The following is a 23,432-nucleotide window of genomic DNA, read 5'->3' on the forward strand; positions in this document are numbered from 1 at the left end:
ACATACAGTGCTGAACAACTTCCATTCAACCTTTCTCCTTTTGTTCTTGGGGGGGGGGGGTTTATAGCGACACTTATCTGCAGGGTTTCTTTAGCCTTGCATGCACAAGCAGGAACGTGGCCCATAACATGCGGGGGAGTTTAATTTCCAAAAGGTCATTTATACAGATCAGAGCATGTTCTACACACTGAGGAACAAAGATTTGGCTGTCTGAATCAAACACAGCAATAGAGGCCCTTCAGCAGAAACTTCTCACCCCTGAAATGTCAAGTGACATCAAGTGCATCTTGTATGAAACAAGAGAAATGGAATATAGAACTGGGATTTGAGCGGGAGGTTCTGATACAAAACCCCTCCTCTGGCTTGGCTGGGATGGAGGAATCCCTGTGCTGCTCTACTTAGTTTGGTCTCTGAAAGAGAAGAAATGGTGAAGTTTTCAGTGTGAGTTCAGCTTCTGCTAATGCCACTCGGGTCACCTGCCACATGCAGCCTGTGAAATGAGAGGACCTGATGCCAGAACTTGGCTTTATTGTCTTACAGTTGTGATACAAAACGCACACTCAGTGTGGCACTGCTGAAGCAAGGACGTGGAGAAGGAATTCTTCACCTAAAATGCATGGTTTATTTCATAGTTTCACTGCTGGAATTTGTCGTTCGCTTCCATGCTCAGCCGTGATTCGCATCCTGCAAGGGATACAGAAGTGTTGGGCACCAGCCCCAGCGCGTACAACCACAAACCAAAGGGATGTTTTACAGAGGACAGGGTTTTGCTTTCCGAGTGAGCACACACTGATGTGAACATAGACTAAAAATAACAAAGGTTGCTTTAATAAGGATTTTGTACAGTAGGCGGAGATATAAAAGTTTTCCAAGTGATTTTCACAGGTATCACTGAACATTTCGTAGCTGTCTGATACAGAAGCACCCAAAAGTGCTTTGAGTCTTTCATTTATTATACATAGTTAAAATATATTACACTTCTGAAGGGATCTGAAATCACTGAACTAGCATCTTAATGAGCCAAATGGGAGTAAAAGGCAGTCCACATTCATGATGTGAATATACAGTAAGGTGTTTGACATCCTAGTAACTCATTGCTCATGTTCTCAAAATAACCATGGTGATGAGACCTGAAAGACAAGAATTCACAACTGAATGCTTTCATTTCATAGAATAAAACATGTAAAAGAGACAGCTTACCCTGACACAGCCCAGAAAAAGAAGGTGAAAGTGCATAAATACATGCACAAGTTATATATACACTTCACTGAAATAGAAGAAGGATTGCTCCAAGTGTTAATGGAGTCACAAGCTGCTTACAAAGACTGACACTCAAGTGTAGTGCATCTGGTACCGAAGTGTCAAAGCAGCTCAAAATAATCCAAACAAAGGCTGAGCTCACCCCTGGAAAACCCTCACTCTGAGCTTTTGGCTGTGGCAAGTCTACCAGCAGCACACAAGCCCCAGTTTTCATGGGGGCAGTGTCCTTCCAAGGCTGACTCAGCCGAAGGCTCCAGGGCATTGTTTCTGCTCTGTGCAGAGCTGATCAAAGACCAGATTTAGGCAAAGATGTGAAGCTTCCTTGTGAGTCTGCACAGGGAGCTTCCTGCAGACTCTTTGTTGTGACCTTTAGCAGGGAGGAAAGCAAAACAGAACTGTGCTGATAGAGAAAACCAATTAAACCCAGCTGAAAGCAGGAGACGTGGGGCTCATAAACCTACTCATGGCACAGGGAGTTCACTTTAATTATGTGCTGATACAGGAAAAAAGTCCAACTCTGCAAGTTCTTAGCCATGATTTATTTTGCACAAGGTGACGAGGTGTATGGAAAACATGAGGGCTCCTTGAATTCCAGCCTTACACAACAGCCGAGTGGTAATTTATCAGTTCTGGGGCAATCTTCCTTTCCTGCAGGCTCAGATGGTGCTCATGGAACAGCCTTTCACTGCAGAGCTCAGCTGAAGCCTACACATCTCCTCTACCATGGAGGGAAGCATTTCTGAGACTATTTTACAGTCCTGCCACCACACAGAGATTTAACTCACTGACTTGGTAAAGTCTGAGGATGGAAGTGTGGCAAAGCAGAGCTCTAACGCTGCCTTCCATAAGGGATGCACTCACTCAAGGGTTGAATTACAATTCATCTATTGCTTAAGGTCTGCATTAGCTTGGACAGTTGGTACTGCCACAACTGCTGTAGGCCTGGATTACCTAAACCATCCCAGAGCAGTAACAGAGGCTTATGGAAGGTGCCACAGGACAGCCCATACCACCTGTAAAGGACTTTCAGGCCATAAAGGGTTTAACTCATTGCTGTAAAGCAAATACTTCCCAGCTGATGGGCATCAATCTCCCTTTTCAATTAAAGCCACACAATTCACTTGTGCTTTGGTGTACAGAAAGTGGTTTCATCTTCCCAAGAGCACTCAACTTGCTACACAGGAAGAGTTGCACATAAACTCATGAGCACTAAAAGTGCTGCTCCCACAGGAGTCAAACCCTGGTAGGACTTTATAATGAATCTACAAACAGGTTGCACTTGTTGCAAATACATCGAGTCAAATGGGTTAAAATTGTTGTTGGCACCAGCAGAAACTGGAGTAATTTTCAAAACTAGAGATAAAAAACACAGCAGGAGTTAGTGCAGGGTCTGAGAACACACCACCAGTGACTCAGGCAAAGGGCAACAAGTGAGGTTTCCAACTGTTTCATCAGCCTGACTAACAGGACTGAGCGAGTGAACTCAGTGTCTGCATGAACCACCATGAACTTGTGTCTTTCCCCACCACTACCTCACCTCTAGCTATCAGTCTGAAGCTGCCTAGCTCCTTTCCTGTAACTCCTCATTTGTGCCAGGTAGTGGGGCAGGAGAACTGAGTTTAGTGACACTGTTCTTGCAATCTGAAACAGGTATAGACATCACAGTCATCACAAATGAAATGGGTAACTTCCCCACACTTGCTAAGTTAAGAGGTACAAACCAGGAAGGACTGTGGCTACTGGTGCTCTCCTGGGAAGGGTTTACAGTAACTTATTTCTACACAACTCATAAAATCAACCAGGATGGAAAAGCCCTTTCAGCTCCTCCAGTCCAACCTTTGCCCCAGCACTGCCAAGCACTGCCCTAACCCACGGCACTGAGGCCGTAAGTCTCCAGTGTGAGAACACTTGCAGGGACGGTGACTGCAGCCCTGCCCTGGGCAGCCTGTTCCAATGCCTGAGCACCCTTGGTCCCCCCTGAGCCTTCTCTTCTCCAGACTGAACCCCCCAGGTCCCTCGGCCTCCATTCCCTTCTCTGGCCCCACTCCAGCACCTCCATGTCTCTCTTGTAGTGAGGGCCCCAGAATTGAACATAGGATTCCAGGTGTCACTGCCCTGGCCCTGCTGCTGCAGTGGTGCTGATACAGGCCAGGATGCTGGGGGCTTCTTGGCTGCCTGGGCACAAGCTGCTCATGTTCAGCTCCATCAGTCAGCACCCCCAGCTCCTTTTCCATGAGGAACTTTCCATCTGCTCCTCCCCAAGCCTGGAGCACTGCATGGAGTTGCTATGGCCCAGGTGCAGGACCCAGTACTTAGTCCTGTTAAACCTCATACCACTGGCCACAGCCCATGGATCCAGCCTGTCCAGATACCTCTGCAGAGCATCCTGCCCTACAGCAGATCCACTCTCTGACTTAATTTAGTGTCATCTGCAAACTTACTGAGGGTGCCCTCGATCCCCTCATTCAGATCATCAATGAAGATATTAAACAACATTGAGTGCTGAGGGACACCACTAGTGACCAGAAGTGACACTATTCACCACCATTCCTTGGGCTCTGCCATCCAGCCAGTTTTTTACCCAGCAAAGAGCAGCCAGTTCAATATTCCAACTGCTTACAGAGTGAATGGAGCCTTTCAGACCTGCTCCTCCAGGCTGGAGAGAGGAACAGAACAACAAAGGAGATGTAGGGTCTGCAACGGAGAAACTCCCTGTTTCAGTGTAAGAGTAAGAAATGGCACATTCCATTCTGGTTTGTTGGCAGACCACTACAGTTGCCCACCTGTCAGATGAAAGTTAACTAACATGTAGGGGCCTGTATCTAATAAATATCAACTAAAATCTGGTCTAAAATGCTTATGAGAATTAACGTACTCTGGTATCACTTTGGCTGCCAGTTAAAATCTAAATAGAGATGCAAACCAAAGGGTAATGGTGGTGATTTGGATTCCATCAGTCACCGGCAAAGGCAGAAGCTGTCAGAAAACATTTACAAAAGCCAAAATACTTACCTAAAACATAAGCAGCTACTAACTTTTGATTCACACTTAAGTGGAGGTAGAGAGGCACCAGGGATTCCAAGTCCCCCAATGTAGGTAGCATTAGTGCTGCAATACACACTATTCCTAGGAAGACTGTTAGTAAACTAGGTCCCGACGAGGCAGTTCTGTTTTCTGAAAGAGATGAAGAAGGAACATCTAAGTCAGAAGGAAGATGTGACCAAAACACATGTTAAATATTATGTAAAGAGCATTTGTGGTGCATTGGAGCTGCAACATCCTGGGATTTTCTTTTCCCTCTGGAGTTTGGAGGGGTGGAAAACAACTCTTAAACCCACCCTTCTGAACCTTCCGCATTTTGCTGCTCCCTGTTCTGATGCTGGAACTTGTTTTCACATGATTTCCCAAACCCCTCCCTTCTGCAGGAATAGAGCCTGCCAGGCCCAGTAGCTATATATATACACTCCTGAAAGCTGGATGCTTCAGCAGGGCCTGAGATTTCGCCATGCATCCTGCCTCCATTCCTTGGTATGTTCCTTCAGTGATTAGTAATCAATGAGGAAAGAACACCTAAAAAAGCTGCACAGGCAGGTAACAGCTTCCACACCCAAACAAAGCCTGGCTACAGCAGGAGCTCATGCTCTTGGGCATGATGAGACTCCTTCTATAGAGGATTCAGGGGCTGCACCTCCCTGAACCAGTTTAAATGCCAAAAATTTGTAATACTGAAATCTTATCTTAAAACCTATGGGAATGAAGCACTCTGACAACATCACCAGATTAAGGACACACAAACTATAGAGGAACCATCCTTCATACAGCTGGAGCCTACTCAGAGGCACACCGCGTAATCTCTGAGAAGAGCTGTTAACACGCTAGTTGAAGACCTCCAGCCAAATTCTTACATCCCATTGGAAACCAGCCAATGTTTTTATCCAAGTTTTCCATCCTCAGAGACCAGCAACACGTGCTCTGTTTTAATTCCATAAACCTGTACTTTCCAGGTTGCAGGGTAGACGCAAAGCCTGCAGTTGCTTTGTTTGCTGTTTTGCTGTTAGCAAGCAGTAGAATGAAGTCAATAACTGTTTTAAACAGAGAAACAGCATTTGGATCGAGACCAGTATCAGATTGTTCAGGATGGTTCAAACCCTCTGTACCAGAACAACTGTCATGGTCACATTTTGTCTTGTGAGCCCAGAGACCTTTGCAGGCTATAACCATCTACCCCACTAATACCTATCTCTTGTTGTTGTTTGGTTTCGGTTTCATCAGAAGGTGTTTCACCAGCCAACAACCTATGTGTAACTGGTGAATCAGTTTGGTTTTAACAAGAGGAACGATCTCAAGCAGGTTCACCTATTTTCAGGAACTGATTTTTGTCTTTGTCATGAAAACTCAAACAAGTGCCAAGAATATTCCAGTACAAATCAGGACGAGTGAGGGAGACTGTCAAGAATCAGTTTAAATCCAGTTCTGGAACAACTTGATACTTTTAGTATCTCCCCCGTCACTTGAATTTAACTGTTCAAGTCCAGATTTTGCCCAAGGCTGTTGATTCACTTCCTCATGTATGAAACATGCAGAGTTTCCAGCTGGTAACTGAGCTGTTCTGTACTTGTGAGACACACAAAGGAGACGGTGCTGAACAAGGAGCACTTTAGAAGATGTTTCTGTCAGTATTTCCTGCTCATCAGGAAACAGAGGATTAAGGGTTTGGAACTAACTCAGAAGGGGCATATGTTCTGAGAGAGCCCAAGGGAAAAAATAGCTACCATCCTTTTGCAGATAAACTCCCTCTGGCTGTCACAGAACTTGTGCACCACAGGAATGGAGGCACTCTCCAAGCAACACACAACCACGGGGCAGCAAAGAGTCTTAATCAAGACAGCATAAGCACAATAGTGACAATCTGGGTTCTAGGGCACTATCATCCCCCAGTGATAACGGCAGCAGTCTTGCAGGTATTTAAAGAGAATTGGGTTAAAACCAACTTTAGTCTTTCTAGTCACTGGAGCTGTCCATAACAGCTTCGAAAGACAGGATGGTCAAAGTATTTCACGTACCTGGTTGACACAAAGTCTGCTCAAAAAAGACACTTTCAGACAGGTGTTCTTTTATTCTCTTCTCCTCCTCTTCCTTTTGTTGTTGTTGTTCCTTTGCAGATGGAAGCAGAGTTGAAATAATCTCCTTTTTCCCTAATGCTTTCCTCTGGCTCTGCTCAGACACTTGTAGACGGAATTTATCTATCACACCAAAGTAAGAAGCTCGCACATCTCTGTGACGGATCACGCTGCAGAGGAAAAGCACATTTTCAAACAGAGGAACTCATAAGCAGCACTTCTCTTGTGGAATTACATCCTACATATCCCAGTGCTTCCCCTCTTCCCACCCTACACAGATGCATTGCAATAGTCCACATCCCCATTATCTCCTCCATTACTCCATATGCTTGAAGAATCGATTTTGCCTTCTCTCTCCCCTCCTTATGTTTGCTCTGGTTCCCAAAAACATCTGCTCCAATTGGCTGGCCAAAAGGAACAGTTAATTCTTTACCTTAAGCCCACCTCTGGCCCAGCTGCCAGTGTGCATGAAACACCAATGATCTGAATGAGGCCTCCTCCATCCCCAAAGTTGTTTGATGCTAGCCAGTGATTTCAAAAGGTGGAGGAGGACTGGACAAGGCAGAAGAAAAGCAGAGCTGCCAAAGATGTGGGCAGGTGATGGCCCAAGTCCAGCTTTTTGAGGAAACCAAGCTCAAAGCTTTACAATTATACTTTCTGAGAAGCCAGACTCATTGCCTCTGTAGATAAGAGTCAGCAAGATGTGAAGGGATTTGAGAATCGAAGCCCACTAAGAGCATGTAACAGTGCAGTAGAAATGACAGCCATATATCTCCATGTACATCCTTCACCTTTCAGTGAGTCAATGTGGGTATTGATAGCAGAGCTCAGTGCGGTCAGACCTTTGCTCATCCACCTAGCTACCCTGAGCACAGTTCATAGCCTGATCTGAAATGCATGATCATGCAGATACTTCACTAGCTACCAATAGCTACACCAGCTGTAGCTACACGAGCTGCAGTCACAGCTCAGACTGCAGTGTAGACATACCCTCTGCGTTATAGAGACTCAGTTATTTTCTTGGTAAGCCTTCTCACTGCCCAGAAATCACTCTGTTGCTCAACTGTTTTGAATACATTGCCCAAGATGGCTTCAACAGCAAAGCAGGGTGGGAACTGTTGCATTCCTTCTAGTTTTATGGTATTCCATTGGGAAAAGAAATGTATGTGGAACTCACAAAAGGCACAGGTTTAAAGGAACACTGCTCAAAAACACACAGACCTCTGAGCCCTGCTCAGCTGCCTCCCCTCTACAGTTATGATTCATTGTAAAAATGCATCTCTAGCATTAAAAAGCTGTAATATTCAGGTTCCAACTTGTATCAGCTCTCAGAGTTAATACAGATTTTAGTTATTTTTCCAAAGTGGAAAACTTGGGTTTTGTGAAAGGCTATTCTCAATTTCTAAGCTAACAAAAATTAATCTGGAAATACACCTATATATGGGTAATTTGGCTTCAAGAAGGCTGCCACCTGAGGGCTAAAAAACGATTCCACCCTTAGTAATACAGCAGTCTTAAATTGCTTCAAGAAACCTATCTTTGCGATAATATACACAAGAAACAAGATTTTTGTGTTGTGCTCTTCATTTAAATGAACTATATCAAAATACCCACAGTCAGGAACACAGAGCAGTGCTTGTAAGTGGTATCTAGTTTAAATTGACTATTCAACAAGGCAGCAGAGACAAGTCACCCTCCAAGCAAGAAGGTGCAGTAGTGTACCTTAGTTTTATGTCTCTTTAGAGGCGAAAGAGTGCTTATGACAGGCTTTCGGTGAGCTGAGTGTTGGCTGGGCAACTGCCTTCACTAAAACAGAAGGGGTTTTTCCCCTTGGCAATCCTAATTCATATGACCCTCAACAGATTCAACTCTTCTTTCTCCCTTTAACACTTCCTTTTCAGTTTTTGTTTCTACTCTTAGGACCAACCTAAACAGAACCCATACGTAACGCTGTGCTCTCAGAGCATGGACCTCCTGCCAAGCAGAGAGATCTTTTCTGTAGACCCCTATAAACAGCTACATTCTCCTGTTTCTTTTTAGAGCCCATTGCATAATTGGAAGCTCTGTAGAATATCTGTTTATCTGGCAAATGGCCACACTTGCATAGTACTGCTCATAGCCCAGCAGTAAACACTGCCCTTAGACAGCAACCACTGGAATGGGATGGGGGTTCTGCTGGAAACAGTTTTCCCTTGGGAACATGCACGTCTTATTTTCCTTTCTTTAATAAAAGACATTTGTTTAGGATTAACCAAACGTCCTCAAGCTTGTGTAAATGTCTGCTAAAGGCTGGAACAGCTCACTGATACACTGATATTTTCTGACCGGTTTTGTTCCATCTGCAGGACTGTTGCCCCTGCCCACTGAAACCTTTAGGTCCACGCTTTAAACTTCCCTTCTATTTGGTGAATCCTTGGAATTTTCCAAATTACACTTAGGGAAAGAGCCATTCCCCAAGGCCTGTATAATTTATCTGACAAAAGACAGATCCTTCACTAGTAGCATTTTCTCACATGGCCATTTGTCAGACAGAGATCCCAGAAGGTGTTACACATACTTCTATTCAGAAAGCCCAGTCTGCTCTTTCAGGTATTTCATACTTTCTTCAGCTGTACCTGGACATCAGCCCAGAAAGAAGGTGGCAAATGGAAGATGCAAAGAAGTTGGTCTAAAATAGACTCAACTTTCAACTGTAGCAGCCTACAGACCCTATCCATTTTTGTGGTCACTTCTCATTTTCACTGCTACTAAGCCAGGACCTAACAAGGGGAACGAGTAAAGGGGAGAGAGATCAGAGAATGAGAGAGGCCATCAGGGTGAAAGGTGGGCCAAAGTACCTTTAGTAGACATGGCTCAGCAGGACTCCACGTTTTCATTTTGCCCATCTGCAAACAAGCATTTCTCACACAGAAATCCCGTGTGTGAGGGATCTCTGCGTGAGAAATACTTGCCTGCACATGGAGTCTTGCTTTTGTTGTTTCTAACAAAAAAGTGCTCAGAGGATGCTCATTTTACACTCACCACTGATGTACAAACTATACTGCATTTACTATTTATTTATGCCTAAAGACAAATTACACAAGGAAGCATGACCTATTTTGTAATACCTCTGCCCTAGAGTGAAAGAATGGCAAAGATGAGACAGCCACAAAAATACGGGAGATTAGGATACTATATCCAACTTAGCTGATACTATGTATGCTGCATGCTGTCATTCACTCCCTCTTAAATAATAAAAGACATCAAGATAATTCAATGCTGTACATTACAAAAGAAACCCAACCAACTTTTACTTACATATCAACACAGCACTGAGGCTTCACCGCACCAGTAGCATCAACCACCACATATTTGTTTGGAGTTGTACAAAGAACTGGAACAGAAAGGACAGGAGTGGTAACAACACAGGAATTAACACCTCACCATCTTCATCAACAGATACACATAAAGACACGAGTCTGGGTTTGCCACAAGTATGACCTGTGACATGAATTATAATTGGACTGTTCAAGATCACCAACTAACCCTTAAATAGAACTTAACCTAAGAAACCCACCTTTGAATTTTAAGGCAAACTCATAGGGGTTATATAGAGTCAACACCTGCTTGTGTGTTGACTGGTCATCTGCATAAAATATAAGTTCTGTAGGAAAAACAAAAACAGGAAGATTTCCTTCCACTAACTCTGGCTGTCTTTTTTGTTGCTGCATTGGCACTGAATCCTCCTTGCTGCTTCTTGGGTTCTTATGATTTTGTATCCTCAGAGACTTCAGGTTTTGAAGCGTTTAAGCATTCCAAAGCATTTTGGCAATTCTAAAGGAAAAAAAAGGGGGGGAAAAGAGAGAAAAGGCAAGATTATTTCCATAAGTCTCTACTGAACTGAGGCAGTTAATAAAGGTGTAAAAATATACACCGTGATGCTTGGTTATGAATCTATCTCTAAATTCTTTCCAAAATACAGAAATAGAAGAAAATATTTGCATCAGGTTTCCATCTGTGCAACAAACTGTGATGAATCAAATTGGTAAGCACTTCTTCGGGGGATCAGGGCAGCATTTTGGGGTCCAAATTCACAACCAGGGCTGCTTACACTGGGTCTTTGCAACACAAACTAAATGACAACGACAAAAATATATCCCACCCTTAAAGATATCCCATCCTTGCCTTGGGACAGTAACAGCAGAAATGAGGAAACACAAAGAGGTAAATCCCCATTTAGGCAGGAATCTCTCTGCCCTGGTGCCCTTCCCGGATGAGGGATAACAACTTAGGTATCTGCTCACACAGGCACTGAGGTATGTCAAACCCCAGAGACTCAGAACAAAAGAATGGGGAACACCTTCATGTCTTGTTTAAACTAAACTCTAGTTATGACTGCATTGGAGTTCCTGGAATGAAGAATCCCAAACAGATTTGGGATTTACTATTTGATTATTTGATCACTGCTGTCTCTAACCAAAGTACAATCATTGTACTTCTCCCTCTGCCATCCCCCCCTCGCCAGCTCTGTTTTCAGTGACATTCCAGAACTAAAACCAGGACCCATGACCCGAGCAAGCAACAATCCCAAATGTAATTCATAAAGGCCAGACTCCCAAGCCCGCATATCACTGCCTTTATGCACTACAGACAGAACAAAGTGAAACAGCTACTTACATTCCCCCCCTAAGAACAGCATGTTTTACTGTAGCTCCCACAGGTTAATTATCAACCTGGAGATGTCCTTTGGGGCTCAACATTATTCTATGGTAGAAAATAGGAAAAGAACAAAAAGTTCCTACTGACTCATTCCCGTGAAGCTTTATAAAACAAGGTCCATCTCAGCTGCTCTCCAGCCTAATAAACTGATTTAGTTGCACCTTAAGACATTCAGTTGCTGAATTTTCTAGCCACAAATAGCCCTCACATTATGAACAATCAAGCCCAAAGGCTTATTTCTGCATTCTAAACATCATGACGTTCACACTTCCAAGCACCAGATACGTGTCTCATGCTTGAAACATGACCCACCTTTAGGTGTTTACCACAGTACATCTGTCATATCTTCAGATTTACGGGTTCTGATTCTTATTCCCAAACTAAACGTCTCATTTTTTATTCCAACAGCAGCTCCTGCCTGTAATATCAGAGCTCTCCCTGGAATGTCTTCCCCCAAGATCCAGTTTCTTTGCAGAGCACAGGTTTGTTTCCACTTCACTGAAATGCTACTAATAATATGCTGAAAACAAATCCCCAACGCCTGTGTTCCAAGCTGATGTTCTGCTACCTTATTAAGAAGAGTCCAGAGAAAGAAACAGCTCTGGACGTGGCAATGTCGGTTTGGAGCGCTGCTTGGAATTCCGGTGAATCCCTTTTGTTTCATTAAGCTCTGGAATCACTTTGTGCAGCAAGTGCCAGCGCTATTTCTTGAACAACTTTATGTACAACTGCAAAGCGAGAATTGTTGTTCCACGCGAATATCTGGTGACTGTATGAGGAGCTCATGTGGAAAAGCTGCCAGCTCCCAGGAATGCAAAATGACTTCTGAAACTCCTCATAGGCAGAGGGCTTTATTTTTTATAGCAGCTAGCTCCATGCAGTGAGTGCAGCTGAGAAGCTCTGGTTCTCATACACATCTATACTGCATACACTGTAAGTAGGAGAAACACAGGCAGCTTTTGAAACTAGCAGAAGTGGGGTTTCTTCCCCTAATGATTTACACTACTGCTAGATATTTTTGAGTGGCAATAACTAATGAAGTGCTCAAAACCTTATTTCTAATAACGAATGCTATTTTCATTCTTTAAGGTTTCATTTCAACAGTGCACAGGTTTCATTCTGATTCCTGGTGTCAAACCACAACTCCGGATTCTTCAGCTCAGCAGCAGCATGCATTGAGGTGTCCAAAACCCCACAGATCACCACATCAGTGGAGGGGTGGATCACTAAACCTATTAATAGGCTTATTTTCCTTAAGATACCCTTTGAAAATCCCAGGATTCCACAACTTGCAAGCAGAAAGCCACTGATCTTATAAAAGTATATCCCGTTATTGCTTCCTTTTCTTATTTGACTTGGCTGGATGAGAAATCACCGCCCAAGCTGGCAGAAGGAAAAGCTGGCAAAGCCAGGCCCATAGTAGTTGGGCTTGCTGACACAGCAGTGTCGTTCAGGTTATAAATTTCTGGATTTCTAAGCAAGTACCCTTTCTAAGACAAACCTTTTTGGCTTGGAACTCACCTTCCTGGGATACTGCACCAAGTGACACCTGTAAAAGGGTTTTTCCCAAAGGCTAAATTATAAACTACACATGTGCTGCAGAGATCTTATAGTTCAGTATTAATAACAGCATAGCTTCCATACAGCACTTATCAACAGAAACTGCAGGGACTTTTACAGAGGAAGCCTGTATCATCAGAACATCCCTGCCCAGATTAAATCTCAAGAAGTGCTCATGCAGCATTGATTGGCAAGAAGCTCCCCATGACCCAGCTTCAGTGGGTGCTTGAGCCCAGAACCCACCCATGTGCTGGGCTGCACCCCCAGAGCGTGAGCAGCAGCTCAGGGAGGGGATCCTGCCCCTCTGCTGTGCCCTGGAGAGGCCCTCCCAGCAGCCCTGATCCAGCTCTGGGGCAGCAGCACAAGAGGGACGTGGAGCTGTTGGAGCGAGTGCAGAGGAGGCCATGGAGATGCTGTGAGGGCTGGAGCAGCTCTTATCTGGAGCCAGGCTGAGAGAGCTGGGCTGGGGCAGCCTGGAGAAGAGAAGGCTCCTGAAGGGGAGACCTGAGAGCAGCTCCAGTGCCTAAAGGGGCTGCAGGAAACCTGGAGGGGGGCCTGGGACAAGGGCCTGCAGGGACAGGACATGGGGAATGGCTTTAAGCTGCCAGAACAGGGGAGACTGAGATGAGCTCTTAGGCAGAAGCTCTTCCCTGGGAGGGTGCTGAGGCGCTGGCACAGGGTGCCCAGAGAAGCTGTGGCTGCCCCATCCCTGGCAGTGTTCAAGGCCAGGTTGGACACAGGGGCTTGGAGCAGCTGCTGCAGTGGAAGGTGTCCCTGCCTGTGGCAGGGGTTGGAGCTGGAGGAGCTTTAAGGTCCCTTCCAACCCAAACCAGGCTGGAATTCCATGAATAGGGCTATGCAGCAGGCTGCCTCTGGCACCCCAGCCAGGCCATTTACAAGAAACACAGCTGCTGCTTTGTGCACCACAACAGACTCTCACCACGATCACTCAGCATCGTAGCTGACAGTCATCGTCATTGCTTGCAGAACACAGAGGTAAGCACAAACCAAGATCTGCGATCTCAGCTCTGTGACCTCCACAGGTCCTCCCGGTATTAATGGAACTCCTCACTGGTGTAGGAATCTGTCCAACAGAACTCTCATTACAGGACATGGGCGAAAGAGTAACACCTGAACAAGGCCAGCTTGCTTTCTGCTTGCTTTGAAGTGCAAAAATCACCATGGCTATCTTTTTTAGCACAATAAGGATCTTTCCTCCCTAAAGTTACTAAATATATACTGCTGGTGTCACAACAGCATAGCTCTGCCAGCGTTCCCTTTGAAGTCCCTTCCTTCATAAACTTAGACAAGAGAAAAACACAAAGCAAAACACAACTTCTCTCCAGGGTCAGAAACAACACCAATTATGATTTGGGTTTACTTAACACTATCCACGGAGAACATAAATCAAGTGAGGAAGTTTGTTGTTCTCATTTTAACTTCCAACAGCCTCATCATCACCATGGCTTCCAAGCGCATCTGTTTGTTGTTGTTTTTCCCCTCACAACTGCAAATAACTCTACAGAGTGTCATCTGGTAAACACTTTATTCAGAGGAAAACCTCTTTACAATCACACTTCTTTCAAAACCTGTTCTATTACAGTGCGATCTACTTTTGTTCCATCTCATGATCTAGGCTCTAAACCTACACAATAAGCCCTTCTACACTATAGCCTCAAGAAAACTGATGCCTTTTGAGTGCCTGTTTACAAAACAAGCCACAAACTCTCCTTCAAAACTCAAACCGAGCAATTACTCTGGGCTCCACATAAACACAGGACTGATCCAGAGCAGATCTGTGCACACTTTGCTCCTCCAGAAGGTTTTGAAGGCTTCTCCGTGCACTTACGCAAACCAATGTTTAAACTACCTGCAATTATTTGGGAGAGTCACCCAGCGCCCAGAGCATGGAGCCAGTAGCCAGGATGGCTGGATTCCATTATTGTTACCTCTGCCACCGACACTCCATGACCTTGAGCGAGTTGGTTAACCCCATCTCAATGTGCTGATCTAGGAAGGCACACATCCTGCGAAGCACTGCAGTAGGTGGCCGGTCCCATTCAAACTGGCAGGACCACTCTGCTGCCTCACGAAGCCTGGGCCGGAATCTGTGACTGTTCACCTCTTACGGGGTGGCCAGAAATGAATGCAATTAGGAACTGTCTCCAGGATGCTGTGCCACGAAGGAGTCTCAGCGCGTTACCTATTAGCACGGATGACTACAACATGCATAAATCCTGCTAGTACTGATGGCAAAATGCATTAGGACCACATCGGTTCTCTTATTTTCTCAAATGCTGAAAAGGTGGCAATAATACAACAACAACAACAAAAAAAACCCAACAAAACAAACCACAACTAAAAGCCATGTAAAAGCAGGGGAAAATGAAGTAAGTGCTATGTGCTGCTTCTGAGCCATTCTACTGTATTGTTTGGAAGAATCCTATGTGTAAATCCAAACCTCAGCACGGTACCGGCTACAGGGAAGAGAATTAACTGTATCCCAGCCGAAAGCAGGACGGGGTGGAAGCGTTTCAAGGGCACATCTGCTTTAGTCTCTATTTTCTCACTTTCGGTTTGCGTTTCGCGCACTAAACCGAACCGCGTTAACGCGACGTGGCCTTTTCCCCCGTTTCAGGCCAGGTCCAAGCACTTGTCTCAAACGCCAAGATGCCACAGATAACCGAGGAACACACTCCTTCCTCAGGGAGCGGCGGGAGGAAAGGCGTTCCGACCGAAGGCACCGAACCACCAGCAACTGCACCCGCTTCCCTGATCCTCTTTGTTCTCCAGCAGCGAGCAGCGCAGACCACGGCTGAGGCATCCGCTCTCTAAGGGCCTCTCTCCGCAGCCCGCACCCTGCCCTGCCCGTGCGATAACGCAGCAGCACCTTCGCCCCGCACCGCTGCTCCGCCGACACCTCGGAGGAAGTTCAACCGGGCCCCAGACAGACAGACAGACAGACACACATACACCCCCCTCACGCCGCCCCGGCCCGGCTGCCCCACGGTAACAGCGGCCAGGCCGGGGCCTCGGCCGCGCTCCTCCTCACGGCCCGCTAAGAAAGAGCCGCGGGAGCCGGGCCCTGACAACGCTCCCGGCACGGCGGGAGCAGCCGGCGCCGGAGGCCAGGCCCGGGCCGGCCTGTCACGGCCCGTCGGTGCCCGCTGCCCACCCGCGGTGTGGGGTGTTGGTGCCGCTCCGCTCCCATCCGCACCCGGTGCCGAGCGCCGCGCTGCGCCCACCGCCCGAACTCACCCTCCGGGGCCGCTGAGGTGCGGGCTCGGGCCCCTTTTGTCCGCCCCCCCCCGCCTGCTCCCGTCACTGCAGGCAGCGCCGCCGCTATGGCTACCGGGAGCGCGGCGGCTCCCGCCCGGCACTGCCGAGCGTCAGCGGACCCCGCCCCGGGCCCGCACCGACACCCGCCCTCTTTCTTCCTCCTCCTCCTCCGCCCCCCGCCGCCATCTTGGGGCGGGCGGGTTGCGGTGGGGCCGTGGAGTTGTTGCCCGCTGTGGGGCTGGTTGCTCGGTTGCCTCCGTGGCCGGCCCGGCTCTGCTGTGGTACATGAGGTTAACGCTAATTTACCTCATGGATGGTTTCTGAGGCACAAACCCTACCCGAAAGGGTCCATGGCCCCTTCACGGCGGTCGCTGCCGTTGACCTTGGGCCGTGTGGGTCCATCCCGGCTCGGTTCCCTCGAGATGAGGTCCCCGGAGCTCCAGCCGATCCCTCACAAACCCCCGCAGGAAGGGTCAATGTGTTCCGAGATGTGTTCCTAAATGCAGAATAAACGCACTAACGAGGCGAATATGGGCCGCTAACCACACAGCAGTGCAGCTTAAATGGGGCCTGCTGTCACCATAACTCCATCTCATGCTTCTTTGTTCTATGTTCCTCTTATTCATAGGTTTTTATTAAACTCTTTGTGGACTTGAGCTCACTTTAGGCAGCACCCACCATCATCTTTCTTCAGCCTTTTTCCTGACTTGGGCTTTTAAGCCCTATATAATTAAAAGACAAGACTGCATCAGCATAATCCCCACCTAAAACCATCCCCAATTGCATTAATGCAGCAAAACAGTTTTGCTGCAAGTCAGGTAAATAATTGACATTTACCTTAAGCCATCCAGTCCAACAGCATTGCAAAACCTTGGCCTGGTACCAGCCTTCGCCCACCAGTGAAATGAGCACAGCGGCCAGAAGTGTTTCACAACAACAGCACAGAACAATCCAGGATGGGAAGTAACTTATCTATTTAAAATCATGGGAGACGTTGAATAACAGGAGGAATAAATACCTATGTTGCAGCTTGGCCCAGTGGTGTGTATTAGCATTCGTCTTTTCTGAGTACCACCTTCGGCATGGCTAAGAGTTGCTCATAGTCCATTAACAGTCTCGGAGCCACAGATAACAGAATATGACAGTTTTTTTATAGAGAGAAATTGTAATTTGTCAGAATTTATGAAAATGTAAAAAATGGCAAAAAGATAGATACATATTTCTTGACAAGTGTCACTCAGCTCATAGTTTAACATTTGTGGTTAAAAATAAAGTGGAATTCTTGTTTTGAAGCAGATTTACCAGCCTTCAGGATACATTCAGATGCTTATGTTGCTAGCATTACTCCAATGGAGGAGTGTTCCAGGGATATTCAAATCCGGGATAAAGAGAATGATCGCATGAGAAAAACCATTATTTAAAATGGTGAGGCTTAGGAGCATGTTAATAGGGGCTGCAGGAAACCTGGAGAGGGGCTTGGGACAAGGGCCTGTAGGGACAGGCCAAGGGGAATGGCTTTAAGCTGCCAGAACAGGGGAGACTGAGATGAGCTCTTAGGCAGAAGCTCTTCCCTGTGAGGGTGCTGAGGCGCTGGCACAGGGTGCCCAGAGAAGCTGTGGCTGCCCCATCCCTGGCAGTGTTCAAGGCCAGGTTGGACACAGGGGCTTGGAGCAGCTGCTGCAGTGGAAGGTGTCCCTGCCTGTGGCAGGGGTTGGAGCTGGAGGAGCTTTAAGGTCCCTTCCAACCCAAACCAGGCTGGGATTCTATGGTTATGCTTCATACCCAACATTCCTAAAGGTACATGTGTGCCATCACGGTTTAACCAGCACTGACACAGGCACAAATACTACAGAGCCGCTTGATAAACTTACTGGTGCCGAGGTTTGTGTTTTGGGGATGCACAAAGCTGAGCTGGGCACAGTCCTACTGCTCGTCTTGCTGTGAAATTATGTGCTTTTGTGGAATAAAAAACCATTGAGAGGATGGATGTGTGCCCACATGCCATGTACTGTGGCCGCTTTCTCCATCGCACTCCTCCCCAGTAAGGCCAGGAGGGTCTGAGCACAGGGCTGGGGACGATAGACTGCTGAGAAGAGGGTGTTCAAAGAGGCCTCTCTGCAGCACCCATGCCCTGGGGTTTGGGGGCTATTCCTGGGCATGTGAAAGGAGACATTTCCTGCTGGGAAGAGTTCTCTTGTGCTGTGCTTTCATGAAAGCAAGCACCTCATTGGCTGTTTGCCTTTAGGTTTTAGAGAAGTGGGTGGTTTCCCTGTGCAGGAGGAAAGACAGATTGATTTTGGCCATGCAAAGCTCTTCCCTGCTGCTGCTCACAGACAATGTCACCTTCAGGTGCAAACCCAGACAGGACACATCACCCAGCCAAGTGCAGGTGACATGAGTGGAGGCAGCAGTAATTGGGCTGACAGCAGTGGCTGTGGCCTTGCTCATGGGCAGGAAGGAAGGGGCGAGAGCTGGGACATGTTTTGTTCACCTGTAGGTGATGAGCTCTGCTATGAAGGTCGGCAGTTCATGGTGTCATGGGCATTGCTTATAGATTTGCATTTTACCATTTATGCACTTTTAATCCCTGTTTGTTGCTCTTGGTGGTTTGCAAATCCTTATCACAGTTCTCTTAGGGCTTCTGAAGCCCTGCTGGAGCTGGAGGGATGTTTAAATCCTTCATCTTCCACTTCCCAGTGAGACTTGTCCAGCCTTTGCTGCAGGTGCGCAAGGTCCCCATCTCAGTACTGGGGGGAGGCTTCCCCTGCTGCTGATGGGTAATGCTGCTTTAGAGGCGTTGAGGTTCCCAGTGAGGGAACCTCAGAGGGATTTCAGCTGCTCTTTGTGTTCTTTTGGCCTTGAACACTGCCAGGGATGGGGCAGCCACAGCTTCTCTGGGCACCCTGTGCCAGCGCCTCAGCACCCTCACAGGGAAAAACTTGTGCTAATGTCTTAATGTGAATCTCCCTCAAAAGCCCCTCCGTGTGGATTCAGCTGAGATAACACCCGAGGTCCCTACATAAACACCAGCTTTAATGGAAAGAATATTCTGTGAATGTTCACCCACTCACAGTTAGACTGCACCTGAGCTCTGCAGCTTCAGGAGAACTCGAGGTGGGCCTCGTGTTATTTAGAACCTTTCAGAAAAGAGAGAGAGAAAGGGGAGTGTTAGGGAGGCAGAGAAACAGAGAGATGTGCTGTCTGCCAATGGGGGTGTTTGGTGTGGAGGGAGTACCCCAGGGGCTCACACATTGGCCCCGGTTCCTGCACTCTGGAAGCTTCTCTCGCCCAGTTCCAGGAGTGACTGACACAGCAGTCAGTCAAGAGAATCTGCTCCACGCCTCTCCCCATCACTTCCCTTTCTGACGTCTGGCACTTTCTGTCCATGCATTCTGACTCTGCCTTCACAGCCAAAGACCCTGAGCGAGGAAATAGCCGGGCACATGAGGTCAGGGAGGGAAGCGAAGGCCATGAGCGAGCTCACGCTGCCGCTTCCCAGACACAGTCTTTAGAGCTGGTTTCCAGCAAGATCAAGCTGTTCTCCACTTGCTCCAGTTGCACTGTGGAGCTTTGCGTGCCAGCTGCACACAGGGTGGCCAGGAGTGCAAGGTGATTTTCCAATCCCAAACACAAACCAAGAGCAGGGCCACCTCCCTGTCATTTGTCTGCTGCAGCCCTGGGGACACGAGGCCATGGCTCGGGGCAGCTGCAAGAACCCCCCCCTGCTCGGTTGGTCAGAAGCTGTTGGATGGGGATGGGGAGATTGAGTGAAGTCACCCATCTGCTGCCCATTTACAGTTCTGCTTCTGGAAACACCACCAGCTTCTCACTGCATTGCTCCAGTGCTTGCATGTGCAGGAGGAGCAGGAGAATCACGATCTCTTATCCCTTATCTCTGGCCTTAGCAATTCTAAGCCTTGCTCCTTATTCCTCCCATCCCTTCCACACCCCTGTCATTCCAGTCACCGGGCTGCAGCATGCACCGGGCTTCAAAAGCCAGCTGACATGGGAGCCACTGCATCACACACTGTTTCATCCCATCGGGATGCACCTTTTCTACTTGGCCAACATGTGCTGCCAAGAGCCAGCAGGACTGCAAGCTCAGCAGCTGGGAAGTGCTGCAAGGAAAGAGGTCGCTCCGCAGGCTTCCCTGCTACTGACACAAGGGAAAAGCTGGAGCAGGCAGAGGCAAGAACTGGGGAGAAAGGGATCTCTTTTATTGGCCCAAGAAGTGTCCACAGCGAGCGCAGGCCGCAGCACGATGTTCTCAGCTCAGCTCCCTCAGGTCTGGAGCTGGCAGTGAGGCACTATCCGTCCACTTGCAGGCTGATTCAGGATCTTCAGAAAGGCCTGCACAGAGCCTTCAGCACCCTTCTGAAGTATGATGCTTTTCGCTTTCGGCTGTATTTACGTCTGGGGCAGTGCCATTCTACGTTTGGATTGCTGATGTCCCAGTCATAGTTGGAGAACTGGGGATAGATGGGTAGCAGGTAAAGTCCTGTTTCAGGCTGCCAGTTTTTGGGGGGTATCCACTCTTTTTCACTACTATCAGTACTATCCCTGTTACTGGAGCTCCTGGCTCTGTTGAAGCCGCAGAAACAATGCGTCCGGTCTGGCCTGTATGTCACTGGAATCGATGATGTAGTTGGCTCTTCCTTGGTGTCCTGAGCTGCTGCAGACACTTCCTGTTTATCCCAGTAGAATGGACAGGAAGAGGTTCTTCTGACCACTCCTGGATGCTGTTCAGATGCTTTCCTCACTTTGTGCCTGAATACAACCTGCAGAGCGTTGCTGACAGCTGAGACCCTTTGTGGGGCCTGTCTCTGGACCTCTGGTGGTAGCTGGCTCTGCCTCGGTACTGTTCCTTGTGTCCAAGACTGTCTTGGTCCCTGTCTGTCTGTGCCCAGGCACCTGGCCTGTGCTGGTGTCTCTCTCTGGGCATGTGCTGGTGTTGGCACAGGAGACTTGGTGTGCTGAACTTCTGCAGGTCTGCTTGCTGCCATTGACACATCCACTGCTTCGGCCACGTCCTGCTCTTCCACACGTTGCTGCATAGTTTCCTCCATCATAGCAAAATTTCTGTGAATGATGTTCTTTGCAAACTGGATGTTGACTTCCTGTGGAGCCAACTCAGAGGCTATGAGGCTGAACAGAGAAAGCTTCAGACTACAGGCCTCCTTGTCTTCCTCCTGCTTGCTAGAGGCACAGGAAGCTTGTGCCGGGGCCTTCCTCTCTTCTACCACAGCAGCGAGAGGTGTGGGATGCTTCCCTTCCTCAGCAGCTGGGCAGATATCTCCTTTTACAGGCTCTTCTTGATGTTCTCTGGACATGGTGGACACCATGTCTTCTGCAGCCTCACCTGCTGCTGGGACAAGACGGGCTGTGCTGGGCTCTGCCGGAGGCTGTACAGCCATAGGAGTCTCAAAGTCCTCAAGTGTTACTGGCATCACTGGTGCCATTGACACATCCACATGGCTTTGGGCCACATCCTCCTGCTCCTTTTCCTGCTCAGCTCTTGCCTGGATGGCAGCCACAGCCTTGTGCACAGCATCCATCACAAAGCACCTGGCTGTTTCATGCATAACCAGCTCGAAGTCAATGGGGCTGAGCAGGGCCAATGACTTTCTCCGCTCCTCTTCTTCTGCCTCCTCCTTGTCAAAGCCATGGGAAGGTGGTGCTGGTGCCTCCTCCTGCTCTTGTTCCACAGAAGTGAGAGGTGCATGGTGCTGCTCTTCCTCAGCAGCTCCAGCCAGAGGAGGAGCTGCCAGCTCAGGATCCGTGGCACCGGCCAGGACAGGAGACACACTCTGCAGGTCTCCAGCTGCCTCTGATGTCACATTTGTGCCCACATTGCTGCGGATGCTGGATTCCAGCTGGATGTCCGCTTGGAGGTCCTGGAAGAGCTCTGGCACATCATCTGCTCCGGGAGCAAGATGGGGTGTTCCAGCATCATCCATGGGGATGTCGGGCAATGAAGCTGCCCCGTCAGCCTTCTGAGCTTCTGAGGAGACAACAGCTCTCCCATCCTGTTCTTGATGGTATCCTGACATGGGAGATACTATATCTTTTTCAGCCTTGCTTGCTGGTGGGACAAGTGGGGGTCTACTGGGCTGCCCCTGAGGGGCTTCAGCCACAGGAGACTCAATGTGCTGAAACTGTGCATGGGATGATGCTGCTATTGCCACATCCACACTTTGGGCCACATTCTGGTGTTCCACTTGCTGCTGGTTGGTTCTCTCCATGACAGCCACAGACTGGACAAGTGGCTTCCTCTCTTTGCTCATGGCTGTGGCCTGCAGAGCTGCATCCATTGCTCTGGTGGTCTGCGGGGCAGGTGCCTGTCTCTGTCCCTGTGCTGCTGCCTCCTGCCTGCCAGAGTGATGGGAACCTTGTGTTGGTGCAATAGGAGGTAGAGGTGCCAGGTGCTTCTCAGGAGCTCTGGGCAGGCAGCTCCTCTTTGGTTGCTCTGATGTCTCGATGGGGGGCAGCGGAGGCAGACGCCGGGGAAACACCTTGGGCAGCGGAGGCAGACACTGGGGAAACACCTGGGGCAGCCCCAGCAACTCGTTGTCGAGTCTGCCCTTGCTGCTGGCTCCCAGCATTGCTGGCAGGTGCTCTGCCACTTGCCCAGCGCTCCTCAGTGTGTGCTGAGTGACAGGGCCCTTGCTGCTGTTGGCTGCACGGACAGTGTCTGTTCTTGTTTGTGTCCTTGCAGCACTGCTTTCTGCTGGCTCCTGCCATGCCACTGGCTGCTGGTGAGGTCGCTGGCTCCCAGTGCTGCACCTCTGCAGCACTCTGCTCGTGCTGCCTGAGCTCTCACTTGTGGGAGCAGAGGCTTTGGACCTGTGCAGAGCAGGCTGGCAGGTCTCTGGCCGTGCATCTCTGCTGCCGTAATTGGGGACACGGTAGAGCTGGGCAGCAGTTTGGAGAAGCTGCTGTCGGTTGCAGCTTGTGCTGCCAACAGCCGAGTTCCTCACACTGCCAGAAGCTGCAGAGGCTGCTGATGCTACAGATGGCAGCCTGCGGTAGCTGCCGACTGCTCTCTCTGAGCGAGGTGGCAGCCGCGGTGCCATTATGACCAACGATGGCAGATGGAACGTCTGCACCTGTCTCCACGCGCTGGTGCTGGGCAGCACCACTCGGTGCCCCAGGCTGCCCATCTGCAACAGAAGCGGAGCAGAGAAGCTGTGTGACAGTGTCCCTTGTGCCCACATCCCAGCTGGCTGAGCTCAGGCAGTTGGGCTCCCCTGCCAGCCCCAGGGCAGGGCTCAGAGCCGGCTGGGGAGAGGGCTGGCCGCCCGCAGCCCACGCCCACTGCCCAGAGCATCCCCGGCATGTCCGGGCAGGCTGTGGGGCACGGCACGGGGGCTCAGCTTGCTCCCTCCTGCACCTCCTGCCCGCCCGTCACCATCTCCCGGGGTCGGGAAGACGTTTGGCCCCATCTCCCTGGGGCTCCCTACCTGTGCCTGCTGGGTGGCGACAGGCCGAAACTTCTCCAGGTAGGGCACCCGTGGC

At 48.8% G+C, this 23,432-nt stretch overlaps 1 protein-coding gene across 1 annotated transcript; it reads right to left on the reverse strand.

Annotated features, from left to right (window-relative positions):
* Positions 1-599: 599 nt before the first annotated feature.
* Positions 600-16,036, reverse strand: MOSPD1 (motile sperm domain containing 1). Its single transcript, XM_005148215.3, has 6 exons — positions 15,897-16,036; positions 9,937-10,193; positions 9,678-9,753; positions 6,324-6,550; positions 4,273-4,434; positions 600-1,130 (listed from the first exon to the last, which is right to left on the reverse strand). The coding sequence occupies exons 2-6, from the start codon at positions 10,088-10,090 to the stop codon at positions 1,099-1,101; spliced, it is 651 nt and encodes a 216-aa protein (XP_005148272.1). The 5' UTR covers positions 10,091-10,193; positions 15,897-16,036; the 3' UTR covers positions 600-1,098.
* Between the last annotated feature and the right edge of the window lie 7,396 nt (positions 16,037-23,432).

Source organism: Melopsittacus undulatus, chromosome 6 (assembly GCF_012275295.1).
Source record: "Melopsittacus undulatus isolate bMelUnd1 chromosome 6, bMelUnd1.mat.Z, whole genome shotgun sequence".
NCBI lineage: Eukaryota > Metazoa > Chordata > Aves > Psittaciformes > Psittaculidae > Melopsittacus > Melopsittacus undulatus.

What these genes read in the sequence shown, in the direction of transcription:
- MOSPD1 (XM_005148215.3), bottom strand. Translation starts at nt 10,090, where the DNA reads ATGCAGCAACAAAAAAGACAGCCAGAGTTAGTGGAAGGAAATCTTCCT. An exon ending in GCAGACTTTGTGTCAACCAG is followed by an intron (nt 4,435 to 6,323) that starts GTACGTGAAATA and finishes CATCTCTTTCAG; the next exon opens with AAAACAGAACTGCCTCGTCG. An exon ending in AGTAGCTGCTTATGTTTTAG is followed by an intron (nt 1,131 to 4,272) that starts GTAAGTATTTTG and finishes CTTGTCTTTCAG; the next exon opens with GTCTCATCACCATGGTTATT.